Here is a 21,704-nt window from a genome sequence, read left to right as displayed (position 1 = left end):
TTTTTCAAATTATGAAAAAAATTCATAAAAAAACTGGTGCCATCCAACCACCATCACCTGAAATATATTCATACTTGTTCCAGTCATTTGGTGATCATTTATATGAAGATGGTATTAAAGATCTTCACATGTTGATGAAATTAGACCTTTCCTTACAACAAAACATTAAAATAATGAATTCTTTACTTGGTGCATATTGTTCACTCCAGGATTTTTTTAAAACAAATGAAATTTTTGATTCTATAATATCAAATGGTGAATTAAATAATGAAACGGTTTCAATTATGATTAAATTAAATACTTATATTAGCTTAGGACATGTTCAACAATTTTGGAATGGGATTTATGAATTTGGTTTATTACCGGATGAAGATAATTATAAACAATTTGTTGTTGCTCATTGTTATTATGAGAGGTATGATGATGCTTTAAGGGTAGTGGAGGGGATGAAGGATTATGATTTAGAAGTTAGGGGGGATTTAATTGAAACTTTATATAAATGGACTAAAAATGATGAAAAAAGATTGGTTTTGGAAAGATGGGCAAGGGAGAATTATAAAGGGATTTGGAATGAATTGGAACCAAGGTTGAAGATTGAAGGTGAAGTTAAACAGGATAAAAATGAGGTTAATGAGTCCAATGTCTTTGTAACAAAAGAATTTATTCATGAAGGTTATTAAGATATAACAGGAAAAGACATCATACATTATATTGTATCATACATTATTTATTTATTTAATAATTATATTTATTCATACACTTTATTTATTTATTTATTATATCATTACATCTATTATATAAAATATACAATTTTACATTTATATTATATTTTAATTTGACGTGTTTGAACTACATAAAAGCTTAAAAACATAATTTATTAAATCAAATTTTAAACACCTATACCCTAGAACAGCACATCAATAATAAGAAAAAAATCAAATCCAAAATCGAAAATTTATAACCAGCTGCTTTATATAATTCGATATACCAAGAACCATGAAGAATTAATATCTAATACATAAGAAATTCAATATTATCGGAACCATAATAACTCTCTAGATTTAAATACTCAAGATTATTTTCTTCCATGAACTGTTCATATGTTTGTTCAAGTTGAATAACTTGAAGAGCTATGTCAAGGTCTGGAATTGGTAATGGTGGAAATTCATACTCAATTTCTTGAGACTCAATTTGAAATATTTGTTGAGGTTGATCAAATAAATCAGGAATTGGTAATGGTGGAAATTCATAATCATGAATTGTTTGAGCTGACACAAATTGAAGGATTTGTTGAGATTGATCAAATAAATCAGGTATTGGTAATGGTGGAAATTCAGGTTGTAAACAATCATTTGGTTGAATTTGAGGAATTTGATTATATCCAAAGTTCCCAATTTCAAAATCTGATGAAGAATGATTAGAAACTGATGGACTAATTTGTAATGGTCTAGTTTCATTAACTGATTCAAATTCATAATCATTAATGAATGATGTTGGTGAATCAAGTAATTCATAAGTATATGGAATGGTTCTAACATTTGATGATGATTCTTGAGTATGATCATTAATGTTATTGGTAGCTGGTTGTATACTGCTTGAAGCAGTGCTAGATTGTTTGCTAAGCATGTAGTTATAGTAAGCTGAATGGCTCATATTGTTGTATATAGTTGTTGATTTAATGATAAAAATTTCTATGTTAAATATGATGATGAGACGAAAGAAAGGGGAAAAGAAAGTTTAGAAATAATTGGGAGCTTGATTCGTTATAAACTTTTCTTTGAAGAGTTTATTGAAAAACATGAGCTTATATTAATCGAGCATTGTTCAAAGTAAAAACACTCTTTAAAGAACTCATCTGTGCATACCAGCATACTCATAGAAAAGACTCAAAAATGATGAAAACAGCTGCACTTTTATACTGAGAAGTTTGAATAAGGACTAGCCGCCACTTCACATACTTGTATGATAAGTATCTTAATACATTCCATAGTACAGCTTTTACTTCTCTTTGAAATACTAGCTTATTCAAAGTCATATAAGTGTAATTTAGTTTACATTTATACTGGGATTATATAATGATTACGTAATATATTTTGAGTATATAATATAGACTTCAGCTTTGTGTTATCTTAAACATATTCTTCTGATTACTAGAACTGATGTTGGTTGTGATAACTTAAATATGTTGAGCTCATATAGTTAAGAACTATAACTATTGACCTACATTATATTCGTTTCATAATTCATATAACATCATATAGTTAAGCACGTACACACACCACCACTTATGAACTGCTATTTTTTTTCAAAATTCCTAATTTCGTACTATTAACTTTTGTTGCAAATCTTAATGAATTTAAAGTTTCATTGAAAAATTTATTGAAAGGTGAAATATTAACAAACATTAATGTTTTAGAATTTCCAATTAATGAATATTGTAATAAATAAGTTAATTTTGAATTTCTAAATGGGATATGTTTTGCTGATTCTTGGCCCAATGCATAAATAACATCTCCAAGACAACTTAAACTTTTATTAATTGCTTGGGTTTCTTTTAATCTATCACCACTTGCTTGTGAATGTGATAATCTTTCTGAACCTGCTAAATCAATTAAATTTAATTTACCTTCAATATGTTCATTTGTTTCTTTGTTAAAACCTTTAATATTTATTGTGAAAACACTATGAGATCTTGAAGATCTCTCATTTGCTTTTGTTGATGCAATTGAACGATTTTTTAAAGCTTTATTTAAAACTTCTTTAACCATTTCCGGGGTTTTCAATTCAATTGATGTTAAATCTGTAACTATAGTTTTTTGATTTTGGGTATCATGCCTTATTTCTAATTTAGATTTATCAATATTATTTGGATTCCCTAATAAATCATTTATATTCTCATTATAAATTTCCAAGAATTCACCAAAAAATTTAAAATCCCAACCATAATTTTTTAAATTTTTTGAAGTATTAAAAATTTGATCAACTGCAAGTGGAATCATACCATCATTTTCATTTGACATTGTAAAAGTTTTACCTGATCCTGTTTGTCCATATGCAAATATACAAACATTAAATCCATCTAATGCACTTTGAATTAATTGTGAAATTTCTTCAAAAATTTCTTGATTATTTGAATCCATTGTGAAAATTCTATCAAATTTAAAATTATATTTCTTGGGAATCATTGGTGTATTATTGAAACCATTATTACTACTACTTGTTGGTTTTGAATCTTTAATTGAAATTTCTTGTTCTTCTTCATCATTATCTGGGACTTGAATTTCCACAACATCATCAATTTCTGATTTAATTGGAGGTCTAATACGACAGAAAACTCTAATATTACCTTTTAATTCTTGCATTTTATCATGTAATTTCCTTCTAATGACTTCTTCTTTAATTAATTGTTCATCAAATTTTGTCTTTTGTTGAATTTTCCATTCTGTATCTTTTTTTAAATTTTTAATTTGGGTATTTTTATCTAAAAATGATTGTTGTAATGAATTAATTTGATCTTGTAAATTTTGAAATTTAATTTCAGCTTTAGATGTTGTTTTTAAACTTTCTTCATATTCATTATTAGATTCTTCCAATAATTTATTTTCCAATTCAAATTGAGTTTCAATTGATTCAATTTCATCTTTTAATTGATTATGTCTTTGATCTAATTCTTTACAATCTTTTTCTAAACTTTTTTTGGTTTCTTCCATAAATTCTTTTAACTTTAATTTTTCATCATCATATTGTTTTCTTAAAGTTGTTAAATCATTTTGGAAATTTAATTCATTATTTTGTATAGATTTATTTAAATTTGAAATTTTTTCATATGCTTGATTTTTATCATTTTGGATTTGTGAGACTTTTGATTTTAATATTCTATCAACTTCCATTTTGTATTGTTTTTCAATTTCATAAATAGATTCTTCATTATCAACTTTTTCTTGTTTTGATTTTAACTCATAACTTCTTTTCATATCTTGTGCAACTTCTTGCTTTTTCAAAGTCAAATTCTCAAATTCATTATTTTTAATCCTTAAAGTTTTGTTTAAAGTTGATAATTTATCTTCTAGAGTTTCATTATCAACTTCAATTTGTTGTTTGGATGTTTTCAAAGACATTAATTTGTTCGTTAAATCACTGAATTCTTTTTCTTTTATATCAATTTGATTTTTTAAATTTTCCAATTCTTTTTTAGAATATGGATTTATTAAATTTTTACCAGCTTGACCAAAATTCAAACTTGTAGGTTTAATTAAATTTTTACCTCTTTCTAAAGTTGGGACACCAGAATCTGATAATCTTCTTAATCCAGATGGTGGAGTATTTTGTTTAGATCTTGAAGGACTTATAGGTGATCTAAACCCATCTTGTGTAATATATGATGTTTCTTTTGAAGGAGTAGTATTTGGTCTTGGGATATTGGATGGTTTTGGTATACTAGATACTCTTTTCCCTGGCATACTTAGCCTATTATTGGAAACTTCACCTAAACTTGTTCTTTTCGATACCACAATCTCTGGCGAGCCTAATACTTTTTCGTTTTCCTTAGTTTCTTCACTCATGATCAGCAATATGACAACTAACTTCTAACAAAACAGCACTTCAACAAACTTAACCAAACAACACCAGCTTTTTATACCTTTACAAGTATCAAAATATCACCAAATGTTATCAAAAATTTGTTTACTTATTGTTTCAAAAATGTAAACAAATATACCAGTTCCGACTTTCCGGACTGATTAAGTAAATTCCGACTTTTCCATTATCTCATTTCAAAAAAAAATTTAAAGTGCCATAATAATTTTAATATGGATTTTATTAGAAATATAAGGGAAACTAGAGTTAATAACGATGTCAAAGAAGAGAGTATCGGTACAGTTGCCTGCTAAGAACGCTAAACTAGTAGAATCCAAAAACAAGAAACAAAAAACAGTGAAAAGTGAGTGAAATGGAGGTTTTTAAAGTGGAATATATACTAACATTATATGAAGAACAAGAATTAAAATCAGAATCAGAAGAAAGTGATGATGATAATGCCAGTATAAGTTCAGAAGATGGTGATGATGAATTAGACCTTGACCAAGAAGTCAGTAGTGAAGATGAAGAACAAAGTGAAAGTGAAAGTGAAGATGAAGATGATAGTGATGATGATGATGGTGATGAAAATTTACCAAAATTGAAAAAAAGAAAAAAAAATAAAGATGATGGTTCAGAATCATTTGCTACTGCAGTTAATGCAATTTTAGGATCAAAATTAAAAGCTTATGATCGTAAAGATCCAATTTTTGCAAGATCTAAACAAATTTTAAAAAAAGCTGATGATGAAAAATTAGAAGCAAAAGCTCGTAGAGAATTATTAGCTGAAAAGAAAAGAGTTTATGATCAAGATAGAATTAAAGATTTGTTACCAAAAGAAGATTCTACTGCAAGACAAGTTATTGATCATGAAAAAAAATTAAGAAAAATTGCTCAAAGAGGTGTTGTTAGATTATTTAATGTTGTTATGTCAACTCAAAATAGAACTTCAAATGAAGTTAATAAAACTAAAGTTTTAGGTCAAGATCAAAAGGAAAAACTTATATCTGAAATATCGAAAGAAAAATTCTTTGATTTAGTTAAAGCTGCTGGTGATAATTAATAATTATAGTTAAATTCGGGAATATATTGTATAATAGATTAAACATAATATAAATTGTTGAATGAAAAAAAAAAAAATTTAAGTAAACTATGAAACAATGATTTAATCAACTATAATATAGTAATGCTTCAATTAAATTGATGATATATATTGAAAGTTAAAAAAATCGCCCGGAATTTTAGCAAAAAAAATAATAATGAAGGATGCGAGGTTCGAACTCGCGCGGACAATCGTCCAGTAGATCTTAAGTCTACCGCCTTAGACCACTCGGCCAACCCTCCTTTTGTTGAGACAAGAAATTGGCTGAGAGATTACGCTGGGAGGTTTACGGATATTTGCGCTTTCGTGCAATTTTGCCTTATATATCTTCAAATTAATTTCATATAATCCACTAAGCTGATATTAAAATATCTATTGTGAATTATACCAGAATTTATCTCTCTTACTTATGTTTTTATTGATTTTTATGATTCATTTTGATTATGTAATACTCGTTTTATTTAGTCGACGTCGCGAAGATATAGAAAAACGCTTTTGATTTGATTCAAAAACATCAACTTTAAAGCCATTTGCCATTTAAATCAAAACAAATCTCATTGAAATCACACTCAATTGAACTTATAAAGATATAACATCGAGTCAAATTTTATCAACAATATGTCAGCCACTCCAGAATCACCTGTTTCCAAAACAAACGAATCAACCGCTGAGAATTCTATTGTTAATGAACAACAAAGCAACATTGAAACTCCATCATCACAAGAAGTTGAAGTGGGAATTCCAAAAGAAGTTGAAATTGAAGAATCTACTAGTAAAGAAGTTAATGATACAGATGAAGCTATAGATGATGATCAACCACTTTCAAAATTTGAAGAATCTTTACAATTACGTGACAAGATGGAAGCTTTAATTAGAAGAACTGTTCAAACTAAAAAAAGATGTGATAAATTGGATCATGATAACAAATATTTACAAGAATATGTTGGGAACTTGATGAATAGTGGTGATTTCTTATCTAAAAGAGCTTGAGAATCAGGGCTTGTCTATTATTGTCGCTATGGGAGAAAGTGTTTTGTCGACTTCTTTTTTATGTGTTGTGTTTGTGGTTGTGATTACCTTTATTTTTGCTGTTGTTTCACTGGTTAATGATTGAAATCGTTTATCGATTACTTTTGTCTTTTAATTTTATGGCTAATCACGTTTTTTTACAAATGTTTGAACTGTTTGTTATGGGGTTTTTTAAGGTTTTGTGTAATGTTGATATATTTCCACAAAACCACAAAAATGAAAAGAAAAAAAAAATTAGAAATCTTAGAACTTGATATTCAAGACAAGATACTTTCAAAAACTGTTGGTTGGTGTTAATTAAACTACCTCAATTCAAAAGAATCATTTTTATCAAATCATGTCACAATTTCAAGATACTGAAAATGTTGATCCAAGACATCTCAACAATAATGAATCAAATTCATTTCCAAATCATCATGTTAAACCAACTTTGAAAAACTATACAAATTCAATCATTAAAAATTCCAAAAATCATCATCATCAACAACAACAACAACAAAAACATTCAATTCCAAAATTTAATTATCAAACTCCAAAAATTTCTCAAACAAGAGTTCCTGTTATTAATTCAATGAATTCAAATGATATAAGATTATCTGTTAAAAATGCATTAAAACATGAATCAAATAGATTTGAAGTTGGTGTATTGAATCAAAATTCATTAAAATCATCAAATAATAATTTAAATAATATTCCATTACCAAAATCTCCATTAGATTCAATTAAAATTAATACATCAAATACAAATTTTGTTAAAAAGTCATCATCACCAACATCACCTTCAACATCATCAAATATTGATAATTTATCTTTATTAGAAATTTATAATAAAGATCATGAAGAAATTGAACAAGATAATGATGATGATGATGATGATGCAAATGAAACAATTAAACCAAAATCAAGTAAATCAATATTTATGACAAATAATAATGATGATAATAAAAATTTACAAAAAATTGAAGAGGAAAATTATCTTGATTTCCATTTTGATGATGAATATTATGAAGATGCTTGTGATCCAAGAATTTCTTATTTACAACCTCATAAACCTTTTGTTGATGTTATACCTTTAATGTTGGGAGAACCTTTATCATCAAATGATACACCATTAAATTTATCTTCAGTTCCAAAATTAACAAAAGCATCACCATTTTTCGGTATGGAGGAAGATAAAGTGGAAATTTCTAAAGATGAATTAAAATTATATGAAGCTTTAAAATATGATAAGAGTTTCCCAATTTGTCCAATTAATTGGAAAGGTGAAATTATTGGTCCACCAATTGATGATGCAATATATAATAATAATCATAAAGTTGAATTTGAAATTGAAGATGAGAATGGGAATGGAAATAGAAATGAATTTGATGAAGATTTGGAACCTAAAGGTCCATATTTTGGTAAAATTAGTTCATATTGGATTGGTGGGTTCTTCCAAAAACTTTTAAAATTAGGTCCTTTTTCCAATGAATCTAAATTATATGATAAATATCCTTGGGCTAAAATTTTTTATGATGTTGAAAATAAAGATAATCATACAAATATCACTGAATCTAAAACAATGAAAATTAAGAAAGGAACTAAAAAAGAATTTAAAGAAATTGAATTTAATGAAGATATGTTCCCAGCAAAATATTCTAATACACCATTAGATGAATTTGTTGATAATTATACAAATTTAAGAAGACAAAAACACACTTTTGTACCAGCATCATAAACATGAACAATATTATTGCACTTTATAGAATTAATTTATAGAATCAATCAAATTATCAATTATTTATACTTATATCAATAATTTTTGTAGATATGGATATGTTTTGACCGTTGCATTTTGGCAGAACAGGGTCCTGGTTTTTTAGCGGGAAATAAATTTTATAGACATTCATAGGTGGTATAAACTTGAAAATAATCGGATCAGAATCCTAGAACTTCAAGTAATAGAACTATGTAATTTATTACTCAAAATCTCTTTGTCTATTATTAAATAAATTGGAAATAAATCTCCCATATTTGGATCACCGCGAATATGAGATTTCAATTATACCCGAAAAAGCGCATATAGGCAAAAAATTGTTTTATACTCATCAATTAAAGACTTAAATAAGACCAGTTCGAAAACTATAAAGAGAGAGGTGACGATACAAATTATAATGGCTCCAGAATCAAGATCTATTGCTTGTACTTTTTGCAGGAAAAGAAAACGGAAATGTGATGGGGATTCACCATGTGGAATATGTCGTAAATATAATAAAAATGGAGATTGTGAATATCCAACTGATAAAGATAGAAGAAAATGGAAATATGATTCAACTTATGTTGATTATTTGGAATTGAAATGTGATTTGATGCAACAATTTGCTAATGAATTAATTAGAAGTGATCCAGAAAAAGCTCAATTAATTAATACTGATTTTTTAGAAAAATTAAATTCAATACCTAGAAAGCCCAATACAAATTCAAGTAATAATAATTCAAGTGCTGAATTATTGTTAAGAGATCTTGCTGATGAAAATGCTATTGATGAATTAGTTTCTACAACTTGGAAAGTTAGACAAGATGAAAATGGTTATACTGAATTTTATGGACCAATAAGTGGTAGACAACAAGTTATTGAAAATGAAGATTATGAGTTTAAAAATTTAAGACCAAATACAAATCTTGATTTTGTTCAAATAAGTTTAGAATTTAAAACAAAATTAATTGAAATTTTTAAAAAAAGTTTTGCACAATTTTTTTATACTTCATGGTTAAATTTAGATGAAGTTATTGAATGGGAATATCCTTCAAATGATGTATCAAAACAATTTTTACAATGTGCAATTTTTACATATAGTTCATTATTTACATCACATAAAGATCTTTCATTTATTTTTTTACAAGAAGCTGAAATGCTTTGTTTAAAAGCTACAAGAAATATTAACGATTATGTTTTACAAGGTTTATTAATTTTATCATGTTTTGAATTAGGTATGTCATTAGATTCAAATTCTTGGGTATTAAATGCAATGAGTTCTTCATTTACACAATTCTTAAGACTTCATTTAAAAGATCCATCTGCAACAACTCCCGAAGAATCACAAGCTTTAGTATCATTATCACCAGTTAAATGTGCACTTTTTTGGTCAGTTATATTACAAGATCGTATTATAACAAGTGTATTAGGTCGTGGTGTTCGTATACAATATTTTAGAATCAAAACACCATTTTATACCCCCAAGACAATGGATAAATCAAGTCCAAGTTATATTGCGGAATTAAGTTTTACTTATCATACACAATTATGGTATATTCATGATCGATCAATTGGACAAATTTATTCATTTAAAGCTGAATTTTTACATAATTCTCATAAATCAGTTTTAATGAACCAAGGAATTGATTCACTTGAATCATTGAAAAAATCATTTCCAAAAGTTTTAGAAATGAATGAAGATACAATGGATTCAAGAATTTTAATTTTACATTTATCATATTCAATTAGTTATTTATTATTACATCGTGCATATTTAAATCAAATTCCATTAAAAGTTATAACAATAACTTTAGAACATTGTGAAATTGCATCATCAATAATTAAAAGATTAACTTTATTAGAATCAAATGAATATAATTATCCATATTTTTTATCATATTTAATTTTAACATGTGCAACATTTGATTTATTTTTATTATCAAATAAAGATTTATCATTAAAATCAAAATCATTATCAAGAATATCAATTTATATTGATTCATTATTAAAATTTGGTAAGATTTGGAGACGTGGATTTAAAGATATTCAAGTTTTGTATGAATTGTCTAAAAGATGGAATTTAAATATACCACAATTAAATGATGCTTTAATTATTGTGGAAAATTCTTATAATAATCATATTGATCAATCATTTGATTATGGTTATGTTAATGAAGATTCTACTATTCATGCTGATAATTTTTATAATCAATTTAAAGCAGATATGTGAATATTGGTCCATTTGTTATACATTTATAATGATTAATGAATAATTTATTGCTTAATAAAACTCTTCAGATAATGGTGGTATATCATTTGAACTATTTGTATATCTTCTTTCCTTTTCTTGTTGAGTAGGTTGTTCAAATCCATTGAATTGGTAATGTAATTCAAATTGTTGTAGGGCTGTTTGTGGTTGTATTTGTGATGGTATTTGTGATGGTATTTGTGGTATTTGTTGTTTAAAATAAGTTGGAGGTTGTGGACTTGGTGGTATAAAATTTTGGAAAAAATTTGGTATAAATGATTGATTAATTTGTTGTCCTTGTTGTTCTTGTTGTAATGAATTTTTTTCAAAAGGATTTAATCCATACATGGGGAATTGTTCATCAAATAATTGAAATTCATTAACTTGTTGTAATGTTGGTTCTTGTGATGAAAATGAATTGAATATTAAATCTTGATTTAAAAAATTTGTTTCTGGTAATTGTGGAGTTTGTTCTTGTTCAAATGGATAATTATTATCATTATTGATTTCTTCTAATATTACCTTAAGTGATTTACCTAATGGAGATGAAGTTGTAGTTGTAGTAGTTGAATCATTTTCATCATGATTATGTTCTAAATTATATTTATTTGATAATTTTGATAAATTATTTAATCTAATTGATGAACTTGGCCAATTTGATGAATTTTTTTTTTAAAATTGATAAACAACTTTCATATAAACCAAAAATATTTATATTTTTTTTCAATTTTAATAAATTTTTTGATTGACTTGAAGTTAATATAAATAATAATACTAGAGCCACTGTATGAATTAAATTATCTAAGTTATATGGCAATTTATCAATTGTGAAAAAATTTAAATCCAAATATTTATTTAAAATTGAAATTAAATTACCAGCTTTTATGGAAGCTTCCACTGTAGATTTTCTTGTCATATGAGGAATATCTTTAATGAAAATTTTATTTAATTGTAACACAGCAACTTGATAATTAATATTGAATATTAATATAAATAAATTTTGATTATTTATATCAATTTGATTATTGTTATCAAAATTTAATGAATTTAATCTTAATTGAATTGGTAAAGAATTTAATAATTCTTTTAAAGTTTTCAAAGCCATAAGTAAAACTTTTTCTTTATTACTTGTATCACCAATATCAAAATTTATGGAAAATATTTGATCAGTAAAACGATCATAAATATACCATAATCTTGAAAGATAACCAAAACAAAGTTCAGCAATATGAAAATCCATTGTATTTATAGTTTCAATTTTATAAAAAGGTGATATAATTCTTTTAAAATGTATAACACTTGGAACTTGAACAAGTGAAGTTATAATTCGGTCTTGTAAACAAACAGACCATAAAATTGATTGATTTAAAGGTGAAGATTTTGGTGCAGAATTTAAATTTTCCTCATCATTATCATCATAAGAGATATGTAAACCTAAATGCTGAGTATTTGAACATGCCATTGAATTGAAAAGATAAGATTGATGTAAATTCCCTTGGCCTAATTCATAACATGATAATAAATAAAGACTTAATACGATATAAATATCAACTTTTGATTTCATTGTTATATTCATTAAAGAATCACGAGCTTTAAAAATAAATAATTTTGTGAAAAATTCATTTTGTTGATGAACAGAATATATGGAAGCAATACCAAAGACAATAGTTTGAAATAAATGGAATGTTGGATTTGTTGAATAATTATAATTTGTTGATTTTAAAGTTGGAATCATATATTTTAATGACATTGAATGAATTGCGAAATTTTCTTCAAATAAATCAATTAATTGTTGAGCAAATGATTGATCTCTAAATACCAAATTGGAACCAATTATTGATATTGGAGTGGATGAAGATGATATTAGATCTAGATTTTGATCAATTAAATCTTGTAATTCTGTAGTATATTGCTTTACATCAGCACCTTCAATACCATTACCACCAATACCACCACCACCATTACCACCACCACCAGGACAAGCACCATAATCATAATCATCATCATTCAACCTTAGTTGATCCGTAGCAGTCAACAAATCATCTATTATCCCTTGGTCTTTATCACCTAGTTTCATATCATCTGTCAAAGGTTTTCTGGGTATTGTCATATCTTCATCATTAGCATATTGAGATAAATTTTTCAATCGTTCAGACATTAAATTTGTTAATTCCAAATCATCTTTAACAAATTCTTTAATGAATTTCTCTATCGTATCAACTTTCACTTCAAGGAAATCCACATAATCAGTATGATATTTTCTTCTTCTTCTATCACTCAAAGTTTGATAAATACAATTTGATTTAAATCTAATACAATTAGAACATGGATTTTTCCCGTTACACTTGCGCTTCTTCTCCCGACACACCACGCACGAGCTCTGCTGGACCTTGTAATCGCTCTTGTCCTCCATCTGATCTCCTTTACCACCTTCTTTACCGACCTTTTACCAGTGTTTTACCAGTGTTTTCAATGATTTTGTCTGTTTTGGTTCTTTTTCGGTTTTGTTCATTTTAGTTAAAACCGATATTTAAGCGGGATTCGCGAACAAAATATCAGAAAAAAACATGTGAAATAGAACAAAAGTGTTGTTATCTTGGTGAGTTTTGAATATATTTTAATGAAAATACCACCATTAGAATCCTTGAAATTATACCTATAAAACGGATATAGTAAACATATAATTAAAGCATTTTTAAAGCACAATAATTCACAATTTAGTCATTCTAATGCTGCCCCAACCAATCGTATAAACTAAAATTAAAAAAAAAAATGACAGATTTTGAAATCTTTCAAACAAACTTTTTAAGAAACAAAACAACAAAAGAGAAAAAAAAGAAGCATTATAGTCATTTTCAGTGCTAAAGACCATGCGCAGGCTCTATGGCACAGTGAGTATTGTGTACCCACCCTTTTTCCAGGGTTTAAACGGGCTTTCCAGTGGCGTTATACTAACAAAGAATATATTAGATTGGTGCATTATTAGGTATATCAGTTTTTAAAAAAGTTTATAATGAATTGGTTTTCTCTACAAATGGTGACTTGGTTAATAAATTTTATTTGGTAACAACAATATCACAATTGTTTTCATGGAGATTTTTAATAAATTTTGGATTATTAAATTTTTTATTAATTTTCATTTTATTGATACCCAAAATTTGTCGTTATATTATATTTGGTAATTTAAATCAATATGAAATTCAAGTTATTAAAGATCGTTTCAATTATACTCTTTTTGAATTTATAATGGGTGTGCTGGTATTGAGACATGTTGAAGGTGAACATTTAAATTTAATGAAATTTTTAAAATATATTGGAATTTTCATATGTGTGGTTTTAACTAAATGTTTCCATTATTTAATTGAATTAAGAGTTCAAATATTCATAAATAATCATAATTTTGATGGAAATAGATGTAATATGATTAATAAATATAGTTTGAAATTAGGTTTGGGGATAATTTTATTAGCCCTGGTGGATACATTATTAATTTATAAATATATTTCAAATGAATTTAATACAATTTCAGTTATATTTGGTTTTGAATTATTAAATATTGCACCTTTAATCCTACTTAGTGGATTAAAATTTATAATTTCATTCACTTCAATAATAAATATAAATCAAAGATCTAATTCAAATTTCCTTAAATCAAAAATTATATTTGATTTTTCAATTAATTTATCAAAATTTTCAATGTTTTTGATTTATACTTGGTTTTTCAATTATTATTATACAATACCAATACATATAGTTCCATCAAGTTATCAATGTCTTAGATTATTATTAACAAAAACAAAAAAATTAATTGCATATAAAAAAAATCAATTAAATTTTCAAAAATTTAATAAATCATTAACAAAAATTGATCACCTTGATCAAAATAACAAGAATTCTCAATGTTTTTGCTTTGAAGATTTTAATCAAGATTATGAGGATTTAAGAATTTTAAATTGTAATCATGTTTTCCATTATGATTGTTTAAAATGGTGGTTAATTAAATCTAAAACTTGTCCAATTTGTAGAGATCAAGTTAATTTAAAATCAGAAATTAGATTACAAGATGGAATGGAAAATTTAAGGTGTTGATATGATGTTTTTAATGAATTAATGAAGTTGGTTTTTTTTTAGGTAATTACGTGGGATGATATAAATAATAAATAATAAATAAATAATATACAAGAAATGAATGAATAACGACCAGCGCGTATGATAATAAATAGCAATTGGGATTAACCAGTCTATAATTTAGCTGTCTCATCACTTTTAGTTTCAATATAATTTGAATTATTTTTTTCATTTGCTTCAATTTCATATAATCTTTCAAATTGATCCAATTTTGATTCTTCTTGAATCTCATTTAACACCAATTTATGTGCCTTCCATGCCTTATATTGAAATAATCTATCCATATATTCTAAACTAATACCTCTTGTTTCTGGCATTAAAAAATAAACAAATGGTATAGTTAAAACGGCCCAAGTTGCAAAAAAAAAGAAGATTCCATATGACATACTTTCAATCATATTTGTAGTAAATCTTGTCATTAAAAAAACACTTAACCACAAAAACATTGAATTTATCACCTGGAAACCACCTCTTATCGTGGTATCTGAAATAATCTCTGCACTGAAAATATATGGTGTACCACTTAATGAAACTATAAAGAAAAAAGTCCAAATATATAACATCCCTAATGCTGCTTTGGCACTTGCACCACCAGAATTAAATTTAACATATCCTCCTATATAATAAAAACAAATTGCACAAATTGGGGCACATGTTAATACCGTGGTTCTTCTACCATATTGTTCCACTATAAATAAAGACCAAAATAATGTTGCAATTAATTTAACAATTCCAAACATCCCTGTGGAGAATAATGAAGAATTTGTTCCCTTTACACCAATTTGTTTGAAAAAAACTGGTGAAAAATAATTAATTGATTGAATACCATATAAATTTTGTAAAATATATAATGAACAACTTATAAATAATTTCCTTAAAAGGATTTTTGATTTTAAAATTTTCAAAAAGGGATCGAAAAACCCTTGGCCTGTATGAGTTTTTTCATATTCTAATTCTGATTTAATATTTGATATTTCCCATTTAATATATTCATGATTTGAATCTAAATTTCTCATCCATGTTAAATTTTTTAAAGCTTCAGATTGTCTATCTTGACTATATAACCAACGTGGAGATTCCCTAAGGTAAAAAACTCCAATCAAATATAACCCAGCAGGTATTAATTGTATACTAAAAGGTATAAACCATTGTTTTGTAGATGAACTTATAGTAGAATCAACACCATAAGAAATGAAAAATCCAACAGTATCACCAATTCTCCATCCAATTTCATACATTGAAGAAATTCGACCTCTTATAGGACCTGGTGAACATTCTGCAAGATAAACAGGTACAATTGAAGTTGAAGCACCAACACCCAGGCCAGTTAAAGTTCTACCCACATACATTGGTCCCAATCCACGATCTTTTGAACTAATCAACATTATTATTGCTCCAATAGCCATTATAATTGAAGATCCAATAAGACCAATTTTACGACCATAATTAAAAGTTAATGGATATGAAAAAATTGAACCAAAGAAACAACCAGCATGGAAAACTGAAACTATATTACTTATAATAAATGAAGAATCTGATGATGACATTTCATCAAGTTTAAAATCTCTTCTAAAAGAATCAAGTGCAACTGAACCACCAATAAATCCCGAATCATAACCAATTTCTAAACTTGATAAGCCTAATATTAAACCAAATATATAAACTTTCCAATTATAAACTTCTGATGGAGTTGATCTATCTTCTGTTATTTTTAAAGGATTTGATATGAATTTCATGATCAACCATATAAAGCAATGCAACAAATATAATGTTAAAACCAGTCCCTCTATGCAGTCTTATATATCACATAGATATATCACATAGATATTTATTAGATATGGATCTCCTGGTATTTAAACATTGACAGATATATATGGATCACAAGGAAATAGCAATGGGAAATGGGTGAATATTAACGCTGTGCGTCGGTTAAATGATATACCAGACTCCAATTTTTACCAGGTACACACACAAATAAACTTTAAAAAATGTAAATAATCAATCAATTGACTTTTAAATACTTGAAATACCCGAAAATATCCTGAGTTTTTACTGGAAATTTGCGTTAAATTTTAATTTTAAAAGTGAAAAATTTATTTTGTGGAGTAAAAAAAAAGTTTATGCTTGTTTCGGAGATGTTTATGTAATCAGAATCTGTTGGATTTGGATGGAAATGGTCGATTAAAGCGTGAATTTATTGGGAATTTCACAGAAATAACCACATATTCATCATTATCACTATTATTTCCACTATACTACCATTTTAAACCATCAAAATTCTACCATTTTATACCTTTTTAATTAATTTATATATATTTGATGTCAAAATTCTTATTTCCTAATGTAGTAACTTTCCCAATTTGGATATTTTTCCTTTGGTTTCTTGCGAGACAAAAACATTTTGAAATAAACAATAAACAAAATTTGAAAATTAATAAACAGAGAATCTCAGATTTTTTAATTGTAAATCGGTTGATCAATATAGGCATATACAAAGAACAGCACACTGGTTAGAATCCTCATGAACTATCTCACAACGAACTTTGGCGAGGATCAAAATCTCAACTTCACAGCACCTTTCCCCCTGTTGGATTTACCTTTAGAGATTTTATATAAAATCATTATATTTCTGGATTTCCCAGATTTAATCAATTTATCTAAAACTTGTCTTTATTTGGAAAGAGTGGCTAATGATAGATTCATCTATAGTTCAAGATTTTATCAAACAAAGAATAGAATTGGAATTTCTATACAAAATAGACCAAGTATAAATGAATTATATTCACATCATATCATGCCTGTTAAATCCACTGCAATGTTTAATCCAAATCAATTATATCTTGTTTCAATGTTAACTAAATCTATTGTTAAAGATAATTTAAAGAAAAATTTACAGAAAAGACCAAGTTTTAATGAATTAAAAGAAAAAAACATCTTAAAATCAAATACAAATGAATTAATTCAATCGAAAATTAAAGAATTCAAAAAACAAAATCTTTCAAATGTTTTATCAGTTTATGTTAATTCTTATAAATTTCAACAAAAACAATCAACAACTGAAGAAGAATATAAATCTTTACTTCAAAAATTTTATAGTTCTTTAAGAAGTATAAATCCAACAAGTCAAACTTCAAAAACAACAATATCAAGATCTACTGACTCATCATCAAATTCAAATTCAAACCCAAATGGAACAACTGCAACTAAATTTCTTAATCATATTGAACAAAAAAATCAACAATCAAAAAATCGTTCAGTTTCTCAAGATTCAAAAATTTATTCAAAAAAACAATATTTTGAAAATTTAGTAAATTCTTCACAAAAATCACCAATTATTGAAAGACCAAAAGAAGAAAGAAAACCTTCAAGAACTTTATTAAATGCTAAAGTTGATCATACAAAGATTAATTATGAAAAAGTGTTTTAAATATATACTTTTTTGTGTTTGTGGGAAATTTCCTAGGTATATTTCCGGGGAATGAAGAATGAAGAATGTTGAGATTAAACAACACAAAAAAATCAAAGGATGCCTTACTCTGAACACTAAATACCCTTGAACTGTTCTAGAATGAAAGTTTGTTAGAGTATGCAGGAACTATACTGTTGATAAGTATAAAAGGTACAAGTATATTAGTACTCCAATCTTTGGAATGTACAGTTTTGAAAATGTTAAAATGTTCAGATGTTCAGGCACCATTATGGTAATAGGCGGCCTAGAAAGCCTTAAATTTTTGATTGAATCCAGTTGTTAAATTTTGACTATGCATTTTGGTAAGTTCTGTTAACTATTGGTATTTATGTTTAACATTCCAATAGGTGATGAAATTGAGGAAAATGTAATTGATTGAAAATTTTACAGGTTGAATGGTGATATAAATTTTGTTTGGTTTTCATTTTGTTTTGTTTTCTTAGTTTGATGCTGGATTTTTTAAATGATTATGAAGAATTATGATTGAAAGATGTTTTTTTATAATATAGGTGAAATGTTTCATGTTTTTTTTTTTTTCAAAACCTATATTAATAATGTTAATGATATATGAAGGTGTTGTGTTTTTGAATTTTATTTTATAATATGTGGGTAATTTTTTTTAATAGATGATAATACTTGTTTGATATATTGGTTAATGACGTTATATACTCTACATATGAAATTCAATAATCTAGAAGTTTAAAATTATTTGATCAAATTGATACTTTGGATTAGGGTGTTGAAAGAATTTATTATTTTTCAAAGTCTATGTATAAAGAGTTATAATTATATTACTCATTACAAAAGAGGCTAGAGCCCAGACCTTAACGTATTCACGTACTAAGCCTTATCTCACTTACTTATCCTTACTTTAAACAACCTTGATTTACTTTGATGGAGATTAAGAAAGTACTAATGCTTCCACAAGTATCCATATGGTCTGTTGATGTACATCTCGGTTAATAAATCCTAAACTCCTTCAAGAGATTTCTTAGATATAAACTATAAGTTCGTATATTTACATTTGATCAAATTGATAGATTTAAGTATTCATGAATCAATTAATTGTTTGTTGAAGTATACCTAGATCACTCTGTATGGCTTTGAACATTCAAATTTATATTTTCATCGTTGAACAATAATGAGTTGAATTAACATGAATTACCTTAGTGTCACAAAATACTAAAGCTAAAAATTATTAAATATATCGTTTAAAGTTTCGCTTATTATTAAGTGACCTCCCTGTTATTAATCATATAGTCCTAAATATGTTTTGACATATACGAACCACGATCCCAAGAAGAACCATCTAATACGATCAATTGTTTCCATTGATTATTACTTTATCACCAATATTTAAGATCTTTAGTCACTAGTGTTTAATATTTGGTACCAGCGTTTACCATTTAGCTTAATTTGGCATATTTAGTGGTCATCATCATCGCATTTGGCTACCTTATAATTTAACGTTAAAGGGGTAAAAATTTTTAAGTAATTTAGCAGATTTTTTAAGAAGATTAACATCATAGGATTTAAGTTGATCGTAAACAAGTTTTCAATGGATCTAAAGACCGATTTAAAGCTTTATACTTGATCGTTGTATAATATACTAAGAAACGTTTCAATATCGGAAACGAAAAAGTATACTTCCCTTATTTTCCACTCAACCAGCTCAAGGGATATAAAGGTATTACATGCATCAGTCATTCGATTGTTCTTCTTCATCCTGCTCTTTTATGCCTATGCACCAAAGCATGAATGTATTCAAGAGTTTAGTATGTTAAGCCATAGATTAATGACGGTAAGTTGTAACCGTGGGTTGAAGTTTGATATGGATTTAAAAGGAGTATTCGCTTTAAAGTTTATACCGTTTAAAATTTTTAGCGGAGAAGCCGTTAAATGTCAAAAAGTTTCTTTTTTTAGCGCCAGCACAAATCCGCCCGTTCGGAAAAACTATACATCAACAAGTATTAAACAACTTGAAACAAAATTCGAATATATTTGGTAGATTTATACGAGTACATGATGTATAAAATCGATCAATATATTATGGCTGGTCACTGGATCAGTGGCTCAGTGTCTATTAATAATTTGGTGATATACAGTTCTTCAACTTTGCCTTGTTAAAGCGGATATTGATAAAATCATGTAGAGCTCTAGTTGTTTATGCAGCTTTCTCCTAATGTGAGCGGACATTCTTGAGTTCCTTTATGACTACTACTCTAAAGATCTTCTTTCTATGCTTCAATTAGGCCCTGATAATTTGGTATGATGTCTTAGTGTCTCAGGTATCGAGATCCTCAATTGATGATACATATTCTCAGGAGATGTCATGTAAAATAGTTGTATTTGAATCTTTAGGGTTCAGATCGAATGTTCTAATAAACTTCTACTGCGATGTAAACATTCACCGTTGTAACAACAAACAATGGTACCGTCTTTCAGATGGGTCTGGAATCCAAAATCTAGCTGGGCACCTATATGATTATTACAGCTCGGACCCAAGTCAATTTTCGCGAAAATTTCTATGAATTGACTTGAAAGTCAAAGTCAACATTATTTGACTTTGGGCTTTTTCCAAGTCACTTTTCGCGAAGGTTTTTAGTAAAAATTTACTGATAATTGAAAAGTTTTTGCCTAAAATTTGTAATCTTGTAGTTCCCATTTCTCAGTGAACGCGTACGTTTCTTAGATTGCAGAAAGTAGTGTTGGAATTTGGCTTTTTTGAGACAAAATAAAATTTAGAAAATAGATTATGTAAAAATCATTAATTTATTATCCTAAAAAGGAAATTTTTGATTCGCGAATTTCTTTTTGACTTTGGGATGACTTGGAATTGACTTTGAAGTCAAAGTCAGTACCAAAATGACTTGGGTCCGAGCTGTAATGATTATAAATGGATCATACTGTTGATCTTTTGTTCGATAGTTTCTATTCTTTTACGGGACATGAGAAAATGTAAGTCCACCTTTCTGAAAGCTTCTTCACCCTTAAGCGTCGTATAACGTATAACTATTAATTACAAAATATTTTAACCGATTTCATGGAATAAATTCTATGGATTCTTGCGGACACACTGACTCAACATAAATTTAGTTTGAGTATTTCTTAATAAAGCACTAAGCTCGATAGTATCCTCCTTAGGACGTTAAACTTTTTTTAGCTATATATACCTTGGGATCTACATTAATTGTACTGAATTTAATCAACCAAAAGCACTATGAGATATTAAAAAGTAGATTTTGTTTGGATTTTTAGAATTCAGTTAATTGGATTTAACCAGTATACAGAAATGGACCATGAAAGTCAAATCTATATGGTATATGTAATTATCAGAATGGTGCCACTGTGTCATTGCCACTCCATAAATTGATAAATGTAAACGCAGTTGGTTGATTCAGCGTTTGCAGCTTGTTGT

General features: G+C 27.0%; 10 protein-coding genes across 10 annotated transcripts; 6 read left to right on the top strand and 4 right to left on the bottom strand.

Annotated features, from left to right (window-relative positions):
• Positions 1 to 128: 128 nt before the first annotated feature.
• Positions 129 to 680, top strand: BN7_2360 (uncharacterized protein; the record flags this gene model as incomplete). Its single annotated transcript, XM_011277034.1, has 1 exon — positions 129 to 680. One exon carries the CDS (start codon positions 129 to 131, stop codon positions 678 to 680), a length of 552 nt encoding a protein of 183 aa, XP_011275336.1.
• A 331-nt stretch (positions 681 to 1,011) lies between these two features.
• On the bottom strand, positions 1,012 to 1,653 carry BN7_2359 (uncharacterized protein; the record flags this gene model as incomplete). The annotated part of the gene is made up of 1 exon (XM_011277033.1): positions 1,012 to 1,653. One exon carries the CDS (start codon positions 1,651 to 1,653, stop codon positions 1,012 to 1,014), a length of 642 nt encoding a protein of 213 aa, XP_011275335.1.
• A 632-nt stretch (positions 1,654 to 2,285) lies between these two features.
• BN7_2358 (Kinesin-like protein) lies at positions 2,286 to 4,562 on the bottom strand (the record flags this gene model as incomplete). Its single annotated transcript, XM_011277032.1, has 1 exon — positions 2,286 to 4,562. One exon carries the CDS (start codon positions 4,560 to 4,562, stop codon positions 2,286 to 2,288), a length of 2,277 nt encoding a protein of 758 aa, XP_011275334.1.
• A 386-nt stretch (positions 4,563 to 4,948) lies between these two features.
• Positions 4,949 to 5,638, top strand: BN7_2357 (RRP15 family protein; the record flags this gene model as incomplete). The annotated part of the gene is made up of 1 exon (XM_011277031.1): positions 4,949 to 5,638. The coding sequence occupies one exon, from the start codon at positions 4,949 to 4,951 to the stop codon at positions 5,636 to 5,638; it is 690 nt and encodes a 229-aa protein (XP_011275333.1).
• Positions 5,639 to 6,295: 657 nt separating this feature from the next.
• Positions 6,296 to 6,667, top strand: SLO1 (Slo1p; the record flags this gene model as incomplete). Its single annotated transcript, XM_011277030.1, has 1 exon — positions 6,296 to 6,667. The coding sequence occupies one exon, from the start codon at positions 6,296 to 6,298 to the stop codon at positions 6,665 to 6,667; it is 372 nt and encodes a 123-aa protein (XP_011275332.1).
• A 376-nt stretch (positions 6,668 to 7,043) lies between these two features.
• Positions 7,044 to 8,423, top strand: BN7_2355 (uncharacterized protein; the record flags this gene model as incomplete). The annotated part of the gene is made up of 1 exon (XM_011277029.1): positions 7,044 to 8,423. One exon carries the CDS (start codon positions 7,044 to 7,046, stop codon positions 8,421 to 8,423), a length of 1,380 nt encoding a protein of 459 aa, XP_011275331.1.
• Positions 8,424 to 8,859: 436 nt separating this feature from the next.
• BN7_2354 (Nitrogen assimilation transcription factor nit-4) lies at positions 8,860 to 10,671 on the top strand (the record flags this gene model as incomplete). The annotated part of the gene is made up of 1 exon (XM_011277028.1): positions 8,860 to 10,671. The coding sequence occupies one exon, from the start codon at positions 8,860 to 8,862 to the stop codon at positions 10,669 to 10,671; it is 1,812 nt and encodes a 603-aa protein (XP_011275330.1).
• Positions 10,672 to 10,722: 51 nt separating this feature from the next.
• Positions 10,723 to 13,102, bottom strand: BN7_2353 (putative transcriptional regulatory protein; the record flags this gene model as incomplete). Its single annotated transcript, XM_011277027.1, has 2 exons — positions 10,723 to 11,211; positions 11,465 to 13,102. The coding sequence occupies 2 exons, from the start codon at positions 13,100 to 13,102 to the stop codon at positions 10,723 to 10,725; spliced, it is 2,127 nt and encodes a 708-aa protein (XP_011275329.1).
• A 1,828-nt stretch (positions 13,103 to 14,930) lies between these two features.
• On the bottom strand, positions 14,931 to 16,553 carry BN7_2352 (sugar porter family MFS transporter; the record flags this gene model as incomplete). The annotated part of the gene is made up of 1 exon (XM_011277026.1): positions 14,931 to 16,553. One exon carries the CDS (start codon positions 16,551 to 16,553, stop codon positions 14,931 to 14,933), a length of 1,623 nt encoding a protein of 540 aa, XP_011275328.1.
• Positions 16,554 to 17,338: 785 nt separating this feature from the next.
• On the top strand, positions 17,339 to 18,244 carry MFB1 (Mfb1p; the record flags this gene model as incomplete). Its single annotated transcript, XM_011277025.1, has 1 exon — positions 17,339 to 18,244. One exon carries the CDS (start codon positions 17,339 to 17,341, stop codon positions 18,242 to 18,244), a length of 906 nt encoding a protein of 301 aa, XP_011275327.1.
• Positions 18,245 to 21,704: the final 3,460 nt, after the last annotated feature.

This window comes from Wickerhamomyces ciferrii, contig 00053, assembly GCF_000313485.1.
Source record: "Wickerhamomyces ciferrii WGS project CAIF00000000 data, strain NRRL Y-1031 F-60-10, contig 00053, whole genome shotgun sequence".
In the NCBI taxonomy this organism is placed as follows: Eukaryota; Fungi; Ascomycota; class Saccharomycetes; order Phaffomycetales; family Wickerhamomycetaceae; genus Hansenula; species Hansenula ciferrii.
Note: the sequence above shows the minus strand (reverse complement) of the source record. Positions and strands in the feature narration are given on the sequence as shown.